The 19,150-nt window shown below is 53.6% G+C and overlaps 1 protein-coding gene across 1 annotated transcript in view; it reads right to left on the reverse strand.

Annotated features, from left to right (window-relative positions):
• Positions 1-399: 399 nt before the first annotated feature.
• SIM2 (SIM bHLH transcription factor 2) overlaps positions 400-19,150 on the reverse strand; it is a 51,451-nt gene continuing 32,700 nt past the window's right edge. Inside the window, exons 7-11 of the mRNA XM_075543367.1 lie at positions 17,695-17,801; positions 6,821-6,968; positions 5,164-5,332; positions 3,624-4,032; positions 400-848 (exon numbers count right to left, since the gene is read on the reverse strand). Of these exons, the coding sequence (XP_075399482.1) occupies positions 400-848; positions 3,624-4,032; positions 5,164-5,332; positions 6,821-6,968; positions 17,695-17,801 (1,282 nt within the window). The remainder of the gene's footprint in view (positions 849-3,623; positions 4,033-5,163; positions 5,333-6,820; positions 6,969-17,694; positions 17,802-19,150) is intronic.

The following is a 19,150-nucleotide window of genomic DNA, read 5'->3' on the forward strand; positions in this document are numbered from 1 at the left end:
GCCCCAGGGCAGGGGCAAGGCACCGAGCCTGGTTCTAAGGTGAGGAAGCTTACGGCCCCCCACGGGCGGACGGGTGGCTTGAGGTCACACGCGGGGCCTGGGGCAACCCCCGTTGGGGCCTTTTAGAAAGACCTTGAGGAAGGCTGAGCTATTTCTGCCCAGCATCAAGGCTGTGTGTCAGCCCTCCACCGGCGGCGTTCGTGGCACCGAGGGCAGAAATCTAAAATGCGGCTGCAGCGTTCTATTAAAATAGCTGTCTCTGTATAAATTAATTTACATCGTGCATGGACAGCTCGTGTCCCCCCTAAGTCTGCTGCTCTGGGGAAGGATGGAGCCCAAGGAGGCCTGCCTATGGCTTTGCCCTGCGCGCTGCCTGTGCCCAGGCGGGCCGGCCGGGGGTCACCTGCCATTGGTGATGATGACCGAGGCGCCCAGGTAGTGCGGCCGCGGCGCGCCCGGCGGGGAGGCGCCGGCGGGGCTGGGGGGCCGGGGCCGCAGCGCGCCCACCGCGGGCTCGGGGCCGCCGGGGCCGCAGGCGAGGCCCGGCGCGTGGGGCGCGGAGGTCCCCAGCGGCCCGCGCCGGGCCAGCACGCGGTGGTAGTTGAGCAGCACAAAGGGCAGCTGGGCGGCGGGCGCGGCCGGGCCCTCGGCGGGCGGCGGGCAGCACTCGGGCGCTGGGGCGCGGGCCAGCGCCAGGCGGGCGCCGTCGCGGGCGGGCTGGCGGGCGGGCTTGGCCGGGCCCAGCGCCGGCTCCTCGCGGTAGTGGCCGCAGCTCGGGAAGCTCGGCGGCGGCGGCGGCGGAGGGAGAGGCGCGGTGTCCTCCCCGAACCTCCGTGCGGTGGCGGGCGCTGCGGACATAGGTGACACGTTAGACCCGAGGGAATGAAAGCCTAAAGCAACACCTAGCCCGCTAGCCAGGGCCCCGGCGGTCACCACCCCGCTGCCCACCGGGAAAGCATGGCCGCTGCTGCCATTCCCCTTACGCTACCTTCACCCCCGCCCCGCGCCCTTGGGGAGTCTCCAACTCCCTCCCTCTCCAGCGCCCAGACCTGCACTGGCTGCGAAAACCCAGGCAGTGTTCACGGTCTGCTAACTGCAAGGTCAGCAATTCGAAACCACTAGCCACTCTGCAAGAGAAAGACGAGGCTTTCTACTTACAGTCCCTCAGAAACGCACAAGGGCGGGTTCTACCCTCTCCCATAGGGACAGTACAAGCCGGCATCGATTCCATAGTGAGTTTGGTTAGTTTGGGGTTTAGGGAGCCACATGAAAACGGGAAAGCGAAACAGGGACAATGATTGTGAAGAATATATTTCACTTCACTCAACACCCCTCCCCCCAAATGAAAACCCACTGCCTCTAGTCCATTATGATTCCTAGTGACTAGAGACAGGTTCCAAAGGCTGCAAATATTTAGGAAGGCGGACAGCCCCAGCTCTCTGCAACCACGGGTGTGTTTGACCCAGGGACCTTGCAGTTAACAGCACCATCAGGGCTGTTTTCGCTTCACCCAATATTTGCAAAGTGTTACTTCCAAGAATTGCTGCTAGGTGCCATGGAGGTGACTCAGATCCAAGTGCCCCTGTCTGACGCACCCCTACATGACTCAGTGCCTCCATCGGGCTTCCCCCGGCTGTGCTCATTAGGGGCCTCCTCTCCCAGCAAGCTGAAATCCTCAGCCTTGGGATGAAAAGCCAGATGTATAGCCGTTGTGCCACCAAAACTACATTTTCAATGAGGAATCAATATAAATTATTAAAGCCATTTATTGATTACTTTTTTTGGTTCTTCTCTGAAATCCTCAGAGCACATCTTAGTTGCAAGTTTCAATGCTCAGTTGGCTGTCAGTGGCAAGTGGTGACCCTACTATGTGACAAGGGCCTCTCCTGAGTCCTCGTCTTGATGTTAGGTGGCCTCAGTCCACCCTGATCTTGGCTTATTCCCAGTGGGAGTCAATCACCCCACTCTTCTCAGTACGATCATAACTAAAGTCATAACCACCCCCACTGACTTGGCTGTCAGAAAACAATGAGTTCCTTATGTTTTTATCTTAAAACAACCTTTGTCTTCATTTAATACCAAAAAGACTAAGAAGCCAGGCACAAATCACCTCAAAGTAGCCCCTTTGCCCTACGCTGACCAAGTGAGTAACAAATGAGGTGGTTATGCTTCCCTCACACTCTCTGGAAGGCAAACCCTCTGTGTCCTGCCATGGCCAACTTCAGACACACCAAAACATGACTTGGAAGTCGATCTCAAGCGGATCGTATTTCCACTTGTTGTCAAAACTCTTTTCTCTTTCTTACCTTGGATGTTGGAGACACTACCGTCCCCCTTGCCTGGTAGACAAGGAAAATCCAAATCTGAGAAGTTGGAGACTTCTGGGACCGACCCAGGCCCTGCCCTGGGTGCCGGAATCCACTTTTTTTAAGCTGGTGGATTTGGAAAGGCAGGTTCTAGTGATTGCCTGGGGGTGGGGGTTAAATTTGTTCCCTCCTTTCCATTTTGGAAAAGAAATGTATGGCAGCTGTACACAAACTGAGAGCCTTGGGGGAGGTGGATGCAGAGGAGGGGAAGGAGTGGGGATGCCTGCAGGGTGCTCTCCCCCTTACCAGGGTGGAGAATGGGGGTGGCATCATCTGGGACACACCCTGTAGCCCTAACACTTCTCAGTCAGCTAGCAGCACCCATGGGGCATTTGCATCTACACTCTGGGCAGGAGTTGGTAACTGCCCTCAATGTGTTGTGAGCTGCTGCCCAGTTGCCCACAACTCAGAAGGCTGCCCAGTCCGGCACCATTGCCAGGTCTGCAAGCTCGGTAGAAGCTTGTTAGCAACGTAGAACCGCTGTCTGTTCCCCAGGGGCACTGGCCGCTGGGAATGCAAGCTGGGCCCAGGAAGGGGAGAATTCTACCAGGCCTGGGGTCAGCAGGTAGAGACCTCCTGCCGCAGTGGTGGCTGCCCTCCACCCCCACCTGGGGTTGGTCCCTGGGTCAAAGGGGAATTTGTCTGGCCCAGAGATGGCACCTTCCCTGAGGACATCTGCCCTCCTGCCACCAGGAGGAGCTGGCTGAAAGGCCATGGCTGCCTCTGTGATTGAACTAGCTCTAGTTCAGGGGCAAGCACATCACAGGGTCTAGCATTCCTATTTTCAGGTGAAGAAGTTGAAACCTGGAGATTTTGTGTCAGACCTTGGGCGGGCGGGTGCCATTGCTGTCTCCAAGCCCATGGCTTTTTCCGCTTCTCTTTTCCACCCCTGGAAGCCTGGCGCAGGAAGGAAACCAATGTGCAATCTGCCTCCCACGTTCCCTTTGGGGCGGAGGAGTGGAAAGTCAGCTTGCAACACATCTGCATGGGCCACTCCACTTGGAGCATGGTGGCTCCCCAGGGGAGCCCCCGGGGCCAGGCGAGTTCCTAGCGGGGCTGCCTAAGCTGCTGCTTTCCTCCATCTGCTGAGCTCCCGTGCTCCGGAGCCTGGCCCCGGGAGCTGGGAAAGCATGCCGATCCTGACTTAACAGCAGAGAACGGTGCCGTTTGCCCAGAGTGGGAGGATGTTTTTCCCATCTGCCACCCCTCAGCCCAGCCCTGCAGCTCAGCCACCACCCACAGCAGAACAGGACCCACCTTCATAGTTTGGCATGAGGCTGTGCCGAGTAATGTTCACTGGTGGCTCTGGAAGGTTCTTCGCTGGAGACGGGCTGCTAGGCACTAAGGGGTTGGCATAATGCCACTGGCACTCGCCGCCGGCCGGCAGTGTGCTCAGGAAAAAGTGTGCCACCTCACACGGGGACCCTTGGGGCTGCCCGAACTTGGATGGCAGCATCGGCTTTTTGCTGCTGAAGACGTGCGAGTCCAGCGGGAGGTGGCCATAATGATAGGAGAAGGGCAGGCTGTAGGGCGGGGCGTACACAAGGTCACTGCTTTCTGAGTGGCGCTGCTGTTCCAGGGGTGCCGGAGCACTGGCGGGGGGGCTGCCACTCCAGGCTCCCAGCTGGCCGCAGTCCAGTTTGTCCATTTGGAACGAGCTGTATTGCTGCGTGGTGAGGAAGGCAGGTGAGAGGCCAGACAGGGGTGGGGACAAAGCTATCTTCCAGCCCCCTAAGGGGGCCCTGATCCCATCCCAGACCTGGACCCCCACCCCCACCCCCTGCCACCACTGCGAGGTGCCCACTGGGGAGAAGGGGCTGGCCAGCGGGACCCCAGGGATCACCCCTGGGCGGGAAGAGACAGCACACACAGACACACTCTTTGTCCTTGTGATTTGCTGTCCAATTGATTCGGTCCCACGGCGGCCACACAGGGGGATCAAGGCTGCGACCTTTGAGAAGCGGGTCGCCAGGCCTGTCTTCAGAGGCACCTCTGGGCGGGTTCGAACACTAGTCATCAAGCGTTTGAGAGTTCAGGCCACTCAGGGGCTCTTACATGTGCTATTCTCCCTCCCCCTCCCCCCTGCAACACAACCATGAACATTACAGCAGGGAGGTCTTCATTTTATAAGGCTTTGTAAGCCCAGGTGTTCCCATCCCAATGACCACGCGTTCCAATGGGCACACATGTCATCCCTATTTAGCTAGCTCGTTTTCCCTAGGTCGGACTGTGCAGTGTTAGCTGCTTTGGGGGTGGTCCTCGCTCCCGGCGACCGAGTGCCCAGTGGACTGAAATGCTGCCCGGTCCTGCACCGGCTCCACCATCAGGTCCAGACCAGCCCATTGTGATCTGTAAGCTTTTCACTGTGAACTTTGGAAGCGCATCATTCAGCCTCTCTTCCTAGTCTGTCATAGTCTGGAAGCTTTACCAAAATCTGTTCCACCTCGTAGGAACACACAAGCCTCCACGCACAGACGTGGCTGGGGATAAGGTGCACTGACTTGAGCTGAACCCGAGTCTCCTGTGTGGAAGGGAGAATTCCACCAGTGACCCAGCAGTGCCCTGCACGCCTCCATGTTCCCACTGCAGCCAGCCCAGCTGCACATCAGCTGTCCACTGCCCTCCCTGGTCTGTGGTTCTCTGGGGGACCATGCTCCAAGCCCGCAGTAAACCGTGCAGCTAGGGAGAGTGCAGCTATGCAGGTAAAAGGCCACCGCTCCGTAACATTTCGGGCTGGCCCCCAGCCCCCTGGAATAGCCACTGCGCGCACCCCACCCCCGCAGGATGCGCACGCTACCTGGGGAGGGTAAGGGTTTGTTCTCAGCTTTGTCTTCATCTTCGTATTTTTGGGCTTAGCTACTTTCCGAGTTTCTTGTGAGGTAGACAAGGTGATTCTCCAGGAATCCTGGGACTTGGACGTGGAGACCTGGTCCAGGGACAACTGGAGTTCCTTGTATTCAATATCCCTGGGAAGGAAGGAAGGGGGAAGAGCAAGGTCAAGTCCAGCTGGCTGTGAAAGCAGAGTGGCGCCCCTGGCACCCCCCACCAAGCAGGCTCATGCTCACAGGCCTGGAGGATCCGGTCACCGAGGCTGACCCACTTGGGAATGGATGGGGTTGAGATAAACCTCATGACATGAATTCCCTCACAGCTCCGGGCTCGGCAGCCTGAGGGAGTGCAGAGTGCAGGTGGCACTGCTTGGCAGCAATAGAGGGCAATCACGATGGCAGCTCTCTGCAGCCCCGATCACGCCAGGCATGTCCTGGGACACGAGGGGGCCACTCCACCCCCAACCAAAGCCACTGCCCTCAAACCCATCCCCACTCAGGGCAACCAATACATGGCCTCTGAGACTGTAGATCTTACGGGCGCAGACAGCCTCATCTTTCTCCCACAGAGCAGCTGCTGGGTTTGAATTGCTGACCTGGTGATTTGCAGCCCAATGCCGGGCCACTGCACCAGCCATTTAGAAGGTAAAGAGCCCCCTCCTCCCCCGTGAGCACTTGTGGTCCATCCAGCCTGTCTCTACTTGGCGGCTCCAGGGGTCTGAGTGGAGGAAGCTTTGCAGGCCCAGGAGCCTGGCTTCCAGGCAGGTCCCTTGCCACACCCAGTGCCCATGTCTGCCATAAGGAGCTGCGTCTACGCAACTGTTTGCTCAGGAAGAATCATTCCAGGGCTGACGCGTTCTCTCCAAATTTTTACTTAAAAACAAACAAACAAAACCATTCTACTTCTAGGACCGCAGTCGTCTTTCTGTGGAAGAACCCTGAGCCTCAATCTTGTCGGTGGTTAGAGCACAAACATGGTCCTTCCCAGGCTGGAGCTGAGGGATGGGTGAATATCTCAGGCTCAGTGCCAGAGCTGTGCGCAGCGCAAGTTGCTATAGACTAGCCCGGGCGGAGGCCAGAGTCTGTATGTGGCCTGGGTAGACTTATGTATCCCCGTTGGCTCAAAGGGTCTTAAAAGCATCGGTGACTGAATCTGACTTTCTGGACTGATCAAGGGGCAATATGTATCATCTTGTGTGGAGACCCTGGCACACCCCTCCTGCCCCAAACGGCATGCACATTCTCCCGAACCATTGTGGGCACACTTACCATGGGTGCATATTCCCAGTCTGGGATGGGAACCCCCTTTGCCTCCCATTCATAAAGGGGGTGGGCACCTCCTGTCCACCCCACCCCCTCACTGGGCTTTCGGCTTAGAGTCTCTGACCTGCCCAGGGCCCCGCTCTCCCCCAGGGTCCCTGGCAGCACTAGCACTTTGTCCCCAATGCTGCATCTAGAAACCCTTTTTTGGGGGCCTCGCGGAATGACCGCGTTAAAATCAAATGGAAACATGAGACAGAGGGAAAGTTTTAGAAAGAGAGAGGGTGGCGGTGCTCATGGCAACGATCTGGTGAGGGCCGGGGGCGAAGGCGAGAGCAAGGAGAGGAACAAATACGTCGGACTTACGTGAGGACATAATTGACACTCACGATGCAGTGGGGCCGGGAGGAGCGGCTGTTGTGCACCACGGTGGCGTAGCTCTGCACCCACACCCAGCCGCCCAGCTTGGACAGCAGCCGGTAGTACTTGGTGGTGACCTGGCCCTTCACCAGCACTGCAAGACAAGGCGGCGTGAAGCCCATCAGGGGTCAGGGGAGAGGGGTTGCCCACCTACCCCTGGGATCCAGCCAGAAGCCCCGTGGCTGTGACCCTGGGCAGTGAGCTTTGGATATAATGCCCCATTGTCACCCCTATCACCAGTGACCAACCAACATCCCAGGCTCAAAATCCCTCTGGGGTCAGGGCACCTTTGAGAACTTGACAAAAGAGGGGAGCTTTCTCCCCAGGAGGATGCATGCTCGCACACAATGCAAGATCTTTGCCTTCAGTTTTAGGGGTACATGGAGCGCTCTCTGCCTACCCCGTGTATGCAGTTAAGAACGCAGCAGTCACTGTCTCCATAGGGAGAACAGCTTGCCCTAGTAATTGGGCAGCATTTGCACCCGGCAAAGTGATCAGCAGTGTCACTGCATTGCTTTTCCGTTTCCCCTAAAACCACAATTTGAGTTTAATCCACAAGCCCATTGCAGGGGGTAGGGATGTTGCAGTTATTTTAAACAAAGTAATGAGGGAGGGGCATTCCACCAAGTGTCTACTCCCTGCTGGTCTTTGCTGCTCACCACAACATCTGTGTGTGTATGTGTGTGGGTGTGTTTTCCCAGTGAAGCCTTGTTTTCCTCTCTTGCCCCAAGGGCACACAGGAAAGACCTCAGCCTCAGTCTCCGCCCATCCTCTCGCCCTCAGTGCAAACTCAGGGGTCCTGAACAGCTAATTTCCCAACCTTGCGCACTCACCAACCCTCAATGCCCCCTCAGAGGCTTCTAAGGAGCAGGCGAGGAAGGGCCGATGAGAAGGAAAGTTACAGAACACGTGACACAAAAGCTTAAGGGGGTTGCGGGTCGAGGCAATGGAGAGGAGAAAGCCCAAGGAGAAATTCTTATCGATCCAGTTAACATCATGAGAGCAAAATTAAAGTTGTCAGTCAATTATTTCATTCCGCTTGGACCAACGATCCATGGCCATGGAAGCAGCAGCCAGGGGATCAAGTGATGCATCACCTCCAGGGCATCTGCTGATGAACAACCCCGTAGGTGCTCTGAAAAGCCCAGCTGGCACTTGGATGAGCGAGGCGCCTCTGGCTTAAGCTAGGTCTTTTCAATCCCCTGACTGGCATGCCAGACTGGACCAAGACGGGGGAGCCTGCAGAAGGGATGCCGAATGAGTCTGCTGCTGGGAAGAATGCTCACTGCCCCGGGGCTAAGAAGAAGGAGCACATTCGTCTCAGAAGAAGTAAAGCTGGAACATCCTAAGCAGTGAGGGTAGCAAGTCTTGATCTTGCTTACTCTACCCACATCATCAGGAAAGACACATCTCTAGAAAAGGATATTGCATTGGGTTAAAAACAACAACAACAAATAAAAACCACTGCCTTTGGGCTGATTCCGATTCACAGCAATTCTGCATAGGCGGGAACTCTGCATAAGCTATAAATCCTTAGGGGAGCCAATAGTCTCATCTTTCTCCTGCAGAGAGGCTGGTGGGTTTGAAGTGCCAACCTTGCAGTTAGCAGCCCAACACTTACCCGGGAGGACCTCTAGGGGTGAAATCAGCAAAAATGAGGGTCGTTCTCCATGAGGTAGATTGATACGATAACCTCAGCAATTGGCTGAGACGCATGAGAAATCGTGGAAATGGCTCAGGGCTGGACAGTTCTGTTACCATAAGGTCACTGGCTTGGATGGACTAGTGTCCCCGCAAAATATGTGTCAACTTGGCTGAGCCATGAATCTCATTGGCCTGGTAGTTATGTAATGATGTAATCACCCTCACGATGCGATCTGAGGTGATCACCCGATCAGTTGCAAGGGGATTAGGATGGAGTACAACAGTCATACTGTAGTCACATCCTTGATCTGGCCTACAAGGACTTTTCCTGAGAGTGGCCTGAAAAGAAGGAGAGATAGATAGAGGAGGGACTGAAGACCACCCAGAAAGAAGAGCCATGACAAGTGGAAAGAAAAGGTTTTGAAAATGATGATGGCGACATATGTACAAATCTCCTTGATACAATTGATGTATGGATTGTTATAAGAGTTGTAAGAGCCCCCAATAAAATGATTTATAAAAAAAATTAGAAGAAGAGCCGGGAGCAATGCATATCCTAAGGGCCCAGGGTCTTTGTGCTGAGAACCTCCTAGACACAGAGAAAGATTAATGCTAAACCACACAGAACTCTCCAAGAACACCAGGCCCACAGATGCTGAAAAAAGACAAGGACCTGCCTCTTAAACGATGAGCTTACAGCAAAAGAAAGCCATTAAAGTAATGATCAATACGGATTTTTAATTGTATGGGAAATGTGTGCGAGACGATGTTAAATAAAGACAAGATTCAGAATTACCTAGGTGGTTGTTGTTAGGTGCCAGCAAATTGGGTCCAACCCATAACGGTGCCGCCATGCACAACAAAACAAAACACTGCCGAGTAATGCGCCGTCCTCACAGTTATTCCTGTGCCTGATCCTATTGCCGCAGCCACTGTGTCCATCCAGCTCATTCTGGGCCTTCCTCTTTCTTGCCACCCCTCTGTTTTTCCAAGCATGATGTCCCTCTCCAGGGACTGGTCTCTCCTGACAACATTTTCAAAGTACATGAGACAAAGTCTCACCATCCTGGCCTCTAAGGAGCATTCTGGCCATATTTATGAAAAAGCTTATTTATGAAAAAGCACACATACATACAAGCATACACACAAAACAATCAGACTGTAAATTTGGGTGTTGGGTTTATTTTAGTCTGTTTATATGGGAAACCAGTTTTCAGAGGGGACTTGAGTAGAAGTACCATACTTATCAGGCCCCGTGTCACCTTCTCCCCTTGGGGGCAGAGCCAGGGGGAAACACCACACTCTTGCTGTGTAAGGACCGTCCATCTATTTGAAGTGGCCAGTTTCTCTGGTGGTGGTGAAGGGACTGCTTAACATTCACATCCTGAGCACTGACAAGAGGGGAGGCCGCGGGGAAGAAAGACGTCCCAATGCTTCTCCTGATGGGATTGCTTTCTAACACACACACACACACAAACACACACACACACACGTTACTATTTCTACCTCCCGTCTATATGACTGCCTCATTTTACCCTCACTGTCGCCATAGGAGGAGGCTTTGCCAGGCAGGACATGGGCTCAGAGCTTGGGCCACAGCAGGAGTCCAAAGGCCTGTTTCTCAAAGTCGCATCTGTGGGAAACTCCCAGGGAGTTTGCTGGAGCCCGTTTCCCGTGAAAGACTCAGCTAACCAACGTGTTTCATTCCTACAACAACCAAGAGGCAGGAGATGCAGCATGATCAAACAGAGCCCAACCCCGGGTCTCCTCAGAGGTCATCTCTCCCCGCTGGCAGCGCTGGGTTCTGCGTCTGGTGTTGAGCCCTTACGAAGGAATAGGACCCTGATTGTTTGCTGCTCCTGTACTTTGTCCGTGCTCTTGTTTCTTGCAGTCTTCCTAAAACCCATTAGTAACCCCTAGAACTAGAGGAGCTAAAGCCAGTTTATCCCAAATATCTTATATTAAGGAAATAGTTGCAGAAATTGCTGAGATTCTGGTACCGCTGATCCAGGCTGGCTCTGCAATAATGAGAATTGGGTACAGAAACCAAACACACACACATACACGCATATAGTCAAGGGGGATTCAAAAAACTTGTGGAAGAATGGAATTAAAAATAGTGGGTTTTCCCAGGGTTCATCTGTGGGCAAGTGGATATCCCCTTGCAAAAGGGCCGTGCAGTGTAGCAGTGATGAAACATATAACTTTCCTCTAGTTCTTTAACGCTTCCTCCTCCCTCACTATCATGATCCCAATTCTACCTTACAAAGCTGGCTGGACAGGAGGATGTACACTGGTACAGATAGGAACTGGAAACACAGGGAATCCAGGACAGATGATCCCTTCAGGACCAGAGGTAAGAGTGGCGTTACTGGGAGGGTGGAGGGAGGGTAGAGTGGAAAGGGGGAAAAGATTACAAGGGTCTACATATGACCTCCTCCCTGTGGGACGGACAGCAGAGAAGTGGGTAAAGGGAGACGTCGGATAGTGTAAGATATGACAAACTAATAATAATTTATAAATTATCAAGGGTTCAGGGGGAGTGGAGGAGGGAGGGAGGGAAAAATGAGAAGCAAATACCAGGGGCTCAAGTAGAAAGCAAATGTTTTGAGAATGATGAGGGAAACAAATGTACTAAAGTGCTTGACACAATGGATGTATGTGTGGATTGTGATAAGAGTTGTACAAGCCCCCAATAAAATGATTTAATTAAAAATAGCAGGTTTTTTTCCCATGAACTTTTTGAAGCACCCTCAAAAATAAAGAAATGATATATTCTCTATATAATTATATATACACACACAAATATATATACACATAAAATGTACATTACATACATATGCGTATATATGTTCACTTGTTATCGTTGCTAGGTGCCATAGAGTCAGTTCCTACTCACAGTGCCGTGTGCACAGCAGAATGAAAAGCCCTTCCCAGTCCAGATCCATCCTCACAAGTGCTCTAGCCTTGAGTCCAGTGTTAGAGTCACTGTGCCAATCCATCTCCTTGAGGCCTGTGGCAGTTAATCTCCTGTAAACTCGAGGGAAGGGGTGGAGTCTAGCCTGTCAATCAGGTCATAGCCAATGAGAACTCTGTGTGGTCATGGCCATGTCCTGCGTATTCTGGGAACTCCTATCTTCCTCCCTAGAGGTGGGACACACACTCCATCTGCCTTCCCTTTCCTGCTGTTGAGACACCAGAGAGCTGGAGGAGACACATGGAGACCCGTGCCAGCGTTGAGATGCTTCCACTGCCACAAGACTGGCCTGTGATCCTCCTGCATTCAGCAAAATTGCATGTGCTTCGTGAGTCTAAAGAGGAATTTATGGTCTAATAGCAGACATATGGGCTAATATCAGCCTTATGGACTTGATCTGGACTGGGCTGTTTCCTCAATGTTCAATTGCTCTTTGATATAAAGTCCTCTCTTACACAGATATGAGTGTCTATGAATTTGTTTCTCTAGTCAATCCAGACTAACATAAGGACCTTCCTCATCTTTGCTTGTCCCCGGCTTTTCCAAGCATGATGTCTTTGTCTCCTGACAACATGTCCAAACTATGTGACATGAAGTCCTGCTCTCCCTGCTGCTAAGAAGCAGTCTGGCTGTACTTCTTCCAAGATAGATTTGTTTGGCCTTTCGATCTCCTTTACCCATAATTCAAATGCACCGATTCTCCTTCACTATTCATTTGTATGCATGTATCTGTTTGGCTTCTCTCTGACCCATGTCCCTCGTGGGTGAAGAGTGCCTACCACAGATCAGAGCCAACAGATCGATCCGAGTAGCAATCTTAGACACTTGGTCACATTCTTTGCTTTGCTCCAGCTTTGCTTCCAGCCTGTTGTCCTTAATTGGCTGCCGGAAATGGTCCCAAACTAAAAAAGCAAAGTTGAAACAGTTGGCCTCGGAGTAGGTTCCGAATCATGGTGACCTGGAGCGAACATAGTCCAGGATCAAAGCCAGGCTGCCTGCTTCTCTGGAGACATGGACTCCAGTTCAGATGTTCTCCCAGCACACCGCTGACTCTACCTCTGGCGACAGCTGGTGGCGTGTTCAGCTGGTCAGGACAGTTGGCAGTCCCAGGGGAGGAGAGAGGACCTTGGGGAAGAATGCACAGGGGCCTCATAGTGGAACATCTCCAGAGTGACACTAACCAGTGCAGAGGGGCTGAGCCTGAAGTCATCAAAACACCTTTGACACCAAGCCAAAGGGACAGTCTAGGTCAATAAATGCCCAAGACTGTGTCCAAGCACCAAGACAATATGAAAATCACTGTGTGCTTCGGAGACTCATTTCCTCCTTTGTGACTCTCTCTGGCAGGGTGGGTGCAGTCAAGTGACATAATGTACCGCAAAACTGAACGGGGCCCAGCCCCGCACTGTCCCTTGCAGCCTTACTGTGTTGGAGCCTGTTGTTGCAGCCACTGTGTTGCTCCCTCTTGGGGAGGCTCTACTATGATGGGTGCCTCTTGATTGATGAACCAAAGTGAGCTCAGCTCTTACCAGTCTTACTTCTAAGGCGCGTTCTGGCTGTACCAGCGCCAATCCCTCAGCGCCTCACAGCCCATGGTGTACTGGTCTGATCCACTGCTGAAGAGAACAATTGCAAACTCTCCTAGCTCCTGTCCTCCCCAGCCAGGAAAAAAACAGTCCCGAAAAGACCCCCAAAGGGAGCGAGGAGACAACAAAGGCATTCCCTTAAGGTTCTCATGTTCTCTCTTCTTGATGGAAGGTTCTAGAAAAGGGCCAGGCACACTACAAATCAGCCTGCCTTGGAGAGCTCACCTGGTAGTGCCCAGGCCTGAATCCCACACCCTGCCCAGATCTCTACGCGGATGCTTCCCTGGGCCAAGGCACCGAGCCGGCCCAGCCCCCTCAGACTGACCTCTGGACACCTGGGCTCCCTGAAGAGCGCTCGCCCCTGCCCTGCTTTTGCTCACGAAGCTTGACTTGCAGGAAGGCTTTGAATTATTTTTCTTTGGGGGCTGTGCTTCCTTCAGACCCTGTGGACTCCTACTCCTGGTTAAAATAATATTTTGAGGAATGTGTGAAAACAATCTCACTAACTACCCACTCCAGAACCCCGGCCTCCTTACATCCAATTAGGCCTCCTCCAGGGCCCTTCGCCTGAACTCCAGAGATCCCTGGGTTTCGACACTGGTTTGGACGGTAACCTGAGTGCTGGCAGCTGTGGGCTTCGTCCCGGTGTCCAATCACCTAGCCGGCTGCTAAGGCAAGGTTGCTGGGGGTCTGTTGCTCAGGAGCTCTGGAGCCCCGTGTAAGCCAGACCTGGAGGTCGCTTGTCCCTCAGTTGTGGCGGATGGTCAGGAAGTAAGGTGACCAGATTTTAACATTGGTAAAGCGGGACACCATTGATAAAACTCATATCCTGGCGAACTAGCACATGGCAGCCGAAAACTGTGTACCCTAGCTTGTCGTGCATTCTTTCCCAAAATCAGGACTTTTAAAAAATGCCACAGGACGTGGGAAAAATTGTTAAAAATCAGGACAGTTGCGCCCAAAGTGGGACGTCTGGTCACCTTAAAAGAGGCAAAGGTCACCCCTGAGTGTCCTGTGTCCGGGTCAGTTCCAGCTGTGACTGAATGGAAGGACTTGAGGCTCAGAGTGGCAGTAGCCACCATGGAGACCGGTGGTACCTGGGAAATTAGGAAACCAGGAGGAGAAGCCGAGGCCCCAACCACACTGCCTCCCCTGAGGGCCAAGCCCCTGAGCCTGCTGTAGTGGCCGTGGGGCCGGATGGAGACCAGGGTCTTCTCAGACTTCTCACTGTCCTGCCCACCCCCACCCCCAGCCAGCCCTGCACCACTGAACCTGCTTCGGGGGGTACCCACTAGGACTGGAATCAGAACCACACTGGTGGGTGGGTGGTTGCCGAGGGCAGCAGGGGTGGGGTGGGGAGAGGAAAACCCCCGACTGTCACAGTGCAGGAGCTTGGCTCTGGAGGAGCGTTGGGCCAAACAACAAGGGTGACCGCCCTAGGGCAGTGGCTCTCAACCTTCCTAATGCTGCGACCCTTTCATACAGCTCCTCATGTTGTGGTGACCCCAACCATAACATTATTTTTGTTGCTACGTCATCACTGTCACTTTGCTACTGTTATGAATCGGGTGACCCCTGTGAAAGGGCCCTACAACCCCCAAAGGGGTCGCAACCCACAGGTTGAGAACCACTGCCCTAGAGCAAGGTAGGGAGCAATGGGACTGACTCTGAGGGAAGGGCAGAGAACAATGCGTCCCCACCACTGAGGGCACCTGGCCACCTCCAGTGTCTGCACCCATCTCCCTCCTGGGCGCTTCCTGTGGCCGTCAGATGAGGACCAGCCCTGAGAAAGCCCTCAGCTCACTCTCCTCCCACCCTGGACCACGCGGAGGTTTCCAGGGGCCCTGGGGACACAGCCCACTTGCCCTCTGGGAGGCAGCTGGACAGACGACACCCTCTCGGGGGGAGGAGGCCTCCTTGCGTTTCAGCTGCCATTTTAAATCAGTGGCACCAGAATGCTAGGCCGAGGCTCAGCTTCCGGGAGTTTAGGGAAGTTAGAACAGACGTGGGAGGGTTGGGAATGGGAAGCTGGGACTCCGCCCCTCCTTCCATGTCCATAGGGAATGGTCTGAAAATGCTGAGAGCTACATCTCGAGGACTTCCCCTCAAAAAAAATAAATAAATAAAAGATCACTTCCGGATGGTAGACTATTCTGCCTTTAGAAAGAAAACAAACATTCCCAGTTGATGTCATGATTGATCTGAAGTGAGCGCAGCTGCTCAGGAGTGGTCCCCAACCCAGTGGCTCAGCGCAGGGAACTCCCACCTTCTTGGTAGGAAGGAACCCCTGGGTGGTGTCAATGGTTAACATGCTCGGCTGCTAACCAAGAGGTTGAAGGTTTGAGGACATCCAACAGCACCCAGGAAGAAAGACCTGGCCATCTGCTTTCTCAAACTCAGCCATTACATCCCCCAGAGAGCCCAGTGTCTCATTAGACATCCCAGTCAATTGTCTTCATAACCTGTTTAGAGCTTTGATCTACTTCCTAGCTCAGGGCCCAGGATCTTAAAAAGACTGCCAGTGTCCATCCAAGACACAACAGCTGGTCTCACTTCACCTGGAACAGCAGAGAGGAAGGTGGGTCAGGAATACAGGAATAGGAGGCCAACTGCCTCCTTTGTCACGAGACAGGAAGAAGTGGATGGTGCCCCGCTTCCATGACTGAACTTTTGACCAGAGACTTTATAAAGAATTCTCATCAAAAGAGGGGAAAACACAGAGCAAAATTTCAAATGCTCATAGAATCTAGCCTTTCTAGAGCCATGAAAGCTGGATGGGCCCTGGAAACTCCCCAAGACAAATGCCGATTCAAAAGATTGGACAGGACTCCTGGGAGGGGTGGGTTTATATTGATGGGGAGGACTGCCTCAGAAGAGGAAGGCAGGGATGTCCCACAGCTGGAAGACTCTGTCAGGGCGCCTGAAATGTGCATGTAGAAACTTGGACTGATGTATTTTGTTTGCTGTGGATTTTCTCAACAACAATAAAATAAAATAAATTATTCTGAAATCAAAGAAAGGAAACCCCATGGCGCACTCTGACAGAGATGATGTCACCCCTTCGTCTCGTCCAACTCAACCTCAGCACCTGTCCTCTAAGACGTCTGTTTGTCTGCGACAACAGAAAGCAAAGCCAGGAGAGAGCACGCCATCTGGGCCAAGTTTCCAAGATCCGGCTTCTACCATCTGTGCCCCATTAACACGACCCCCTGGCTGGCCGTGGCATGGCAGAGCTGGATGGCAGGGTGGGGTAAGCGGGGTGAGGGAGTCCACTTCCTCTGCCTCAATTTAGCTTCTAGATGCCAAGACTACTTCTTTAAAGACTTCAGTGACAAAAACCGTTCCTAAGTCCAGATGTCCCCTAAACCGCCTTTGAGTTTTTAAATCAAAGATTTCCTGATCACTCTTTACACGTTGACTTCTTCCACCCTCTACTGAGAGAGGGGTGTCATCTGAACAGAGGGACCCATTCTGAGGCCCAGTGGCTTGGGTTTGGCTCTCTGCTATCTCGCACTGTGTGACCACAGGTAAGTGGCTCAACCTCTCTGGTCCTCCCACCCTCCAAAGTCAAGCAGGGAAGAAGGTAATGACAGTCTGCCTTGCTTCACTGGTGATAGGCTTGGTGCTTGGAGTCCTGTGTGGGCAATTGGTACTGTTCACTGCTGTGGCGTCGACCCATCCTGCTCCATCCTGGAGAATGGCTGCTGATGCATGGGACTGTGCCGCCCCGAAGGATTTTCATTGGCTGCTTTTTGAAAGTCGATCATCAAAAGCCTTTCTTCTTGGCCAGTCCTCCTGTCAAAGATGCCCTGAAATCGCAGCAACATGCCAGCCTCCGCTGACAGACAGGCCGTAGCTGCACATGAGGTGCACAGGGCCCTGGATCCATGCCGGCTCTCTCGTGTGGAAGGTGAGAATCCCACCACAGAGCCTCCGCTGCCCCTAAGTCAAATCATGAGTGCTGCCTGAGGAAGACTGAAGAAGAATCGATGCATTTGAAGATGGTGCTGGGGAAGAGTATTGGAAAATATGGCGGGCTGCTAACAGCTGTCTCAGAAGTAGGCCAGCCAGACAAAGGCAAGGGCGACAAGACTTTATTTCACATAACGGGAGAGACCAGTCTCTGGAGAAGGACATCAGGCTTGGTAAAGTGGAGGGGCCACTGAAGAGGAAGACAGATGGACACAGTGGCTACAATAGATGGGCTCCAACAAGAGCCATTGTGAGGAGCAAGCAGGACCAGGCGGCATTTCACTGTGGGGTGCATACACACAGTTGCTATGAGTCAGAACCAACTCAACGGCCCCCAAGAACAACAAACATTCATTCTGATACTCGTGCCCCAGGGTCCTAGATTAATTGAGCTTCCAACTCCAATCACAGATCTAGAACTCAAGCAACTTCTGAAACCTCCACCTGCCTGCGTTTCATCCGGAGGGTGAGGCGAATGTTTGAGAACTGAGCTCAGGACTCGATGCAGTCTCACCTGCGCTTTGAGGATCCTGTGTGCAGCAGAGGGCGTGTCAGCAAACAGGGCGCTGCCTCCGGCCCCCAACTGGGGGGCCTCCCCCTGGCGCCCCTCCCCCGCCCCCCTGCCCCCACGTGGTACTCACGGAGGTGGTGCGAGTAGCGCAGGTGGAAGACGTCGCAGCCGTGCACGTGGTGGTACAGCTTCTTCTCGATCAGGTCCTGCGGCTCGTACCCCGTCAGCTCGGTCACCCTGGGGGAGGACGGAGCGCAGTGCAGCCGATCGCCTTTCATTTCACACTAATATTGGTTTTGCCAACTAATCGAGTGCGAAAGGGCTCACGGGGACGGAATGTTGCTTTTGGAAACGGAGAGTGATCTTTTTCACAAGAAGCGAGTCTTTGAACCCGAGCCCGGAGCAGGATGTGGTGCTGTTCTCGAGCAGGAAGGGAAGGACCGCCTGCTGTGTGAGCCTCCCTCAAAGTGCGGCCCCCCCCCCCCCCCCCCCCCCCCGCCAGGGAACCCTGAGGAGTGCGGCCAAGGGGAGAAAGACCGGCCCCGTGAGGGCACCCAGGGGAGATACACGGCTGGGAGCTTTTAAGTCTCACTGTATACCGGACCCCAGCGTGGGCACAACTTGTCTCGGATCTCTGAAAGGAGGCCACACACAGGAATTAGGGTATGCTTCGCGACAGTACAGCCTCCTATCGGGATTGTTGTACCAAACTAAAACCAAACTCCCTGCCATCTAGTTGATTCCAACTCAAGGCCACCCTACATGACAGAGTAGAGCTGTCCCAGAGGGTTTCCCAGACTGTAACTCCTTATGGGAGTAGAAAATGTCGGCTTCTACCAAGGAGCTCTGGGTGGTTTGGAACTGCTGACCTTGCCATCACAGCCCAACACCCGCATCACAACTACACCTCCCCCGCCCCCCAAAGCGCCTGTGGTATGGATTGAATTGTTGTACAATATATATGTCAGGGCCCTGGTGGCGCCACGGGCTATGCATTGGGCTGCTAACCACAAGGTCGGCAGTTCAAACCCATCAGGAAAGACGAGGCTCCCTGCTAATCAGAGATTTGCAGTCTCTGAAACCCTTGAAAGGGCCACTGTGAGTCAGAATCGACTCGGGCCCAGTGGGTTTGGTTCGGTTCGGTTTGGTTGGGAGTGTGTGTGTGTGTGTGTGTGTGTGAAGTCTGGTTCTTGTACCTGAGGGTGTTATCCTGTTTGCACACATAATTTTCTGTGTTTTGTTCATTACATGATACTCACGCCAGGCAGGTTCTAAATCTTATCACTTCTGAGCTACACATGGAACAGACTAGACCTGGTGCCATGAGCACACAGGCCCTGAAAGGACTGGCAGCAAGCCAAGGGACCAAGGAGCACCCATGGCTGCCAAGGAGGGGGGCAAGCAGCATGGCTGAGCCCCTGGCTGGGCATTTAGCCTCTAAAACTGTGGGAAAATCTACCTCTGCTCTGCAAAGCCACCCACTTGGGGTAAGTCTCTTACAAGGGGCCATCAAAACAAAGACAGTCTGCTAACGGCTGAAAATATTGTGACTCGACGCTCCAGGGCAAGCGCACCACGGGGATGGG

Source organism: Tenrec ecaudatus, chromosome 2 (assembly GCF_050624435.1).
Source record: "Tenrec ecaudatus isolate mTenEca1 chromosome 2, mTenEca1.hap1, whole genome shotgun sequence".
In the NCBI taxonomy this organism is placed as follows: domain Eukaryota; kingdom Metazoa; phylum Chordata; class Mammalia; order Afrosoricida; family Tenrecidae; genus Tenrec; species Tenrec ecaudatus.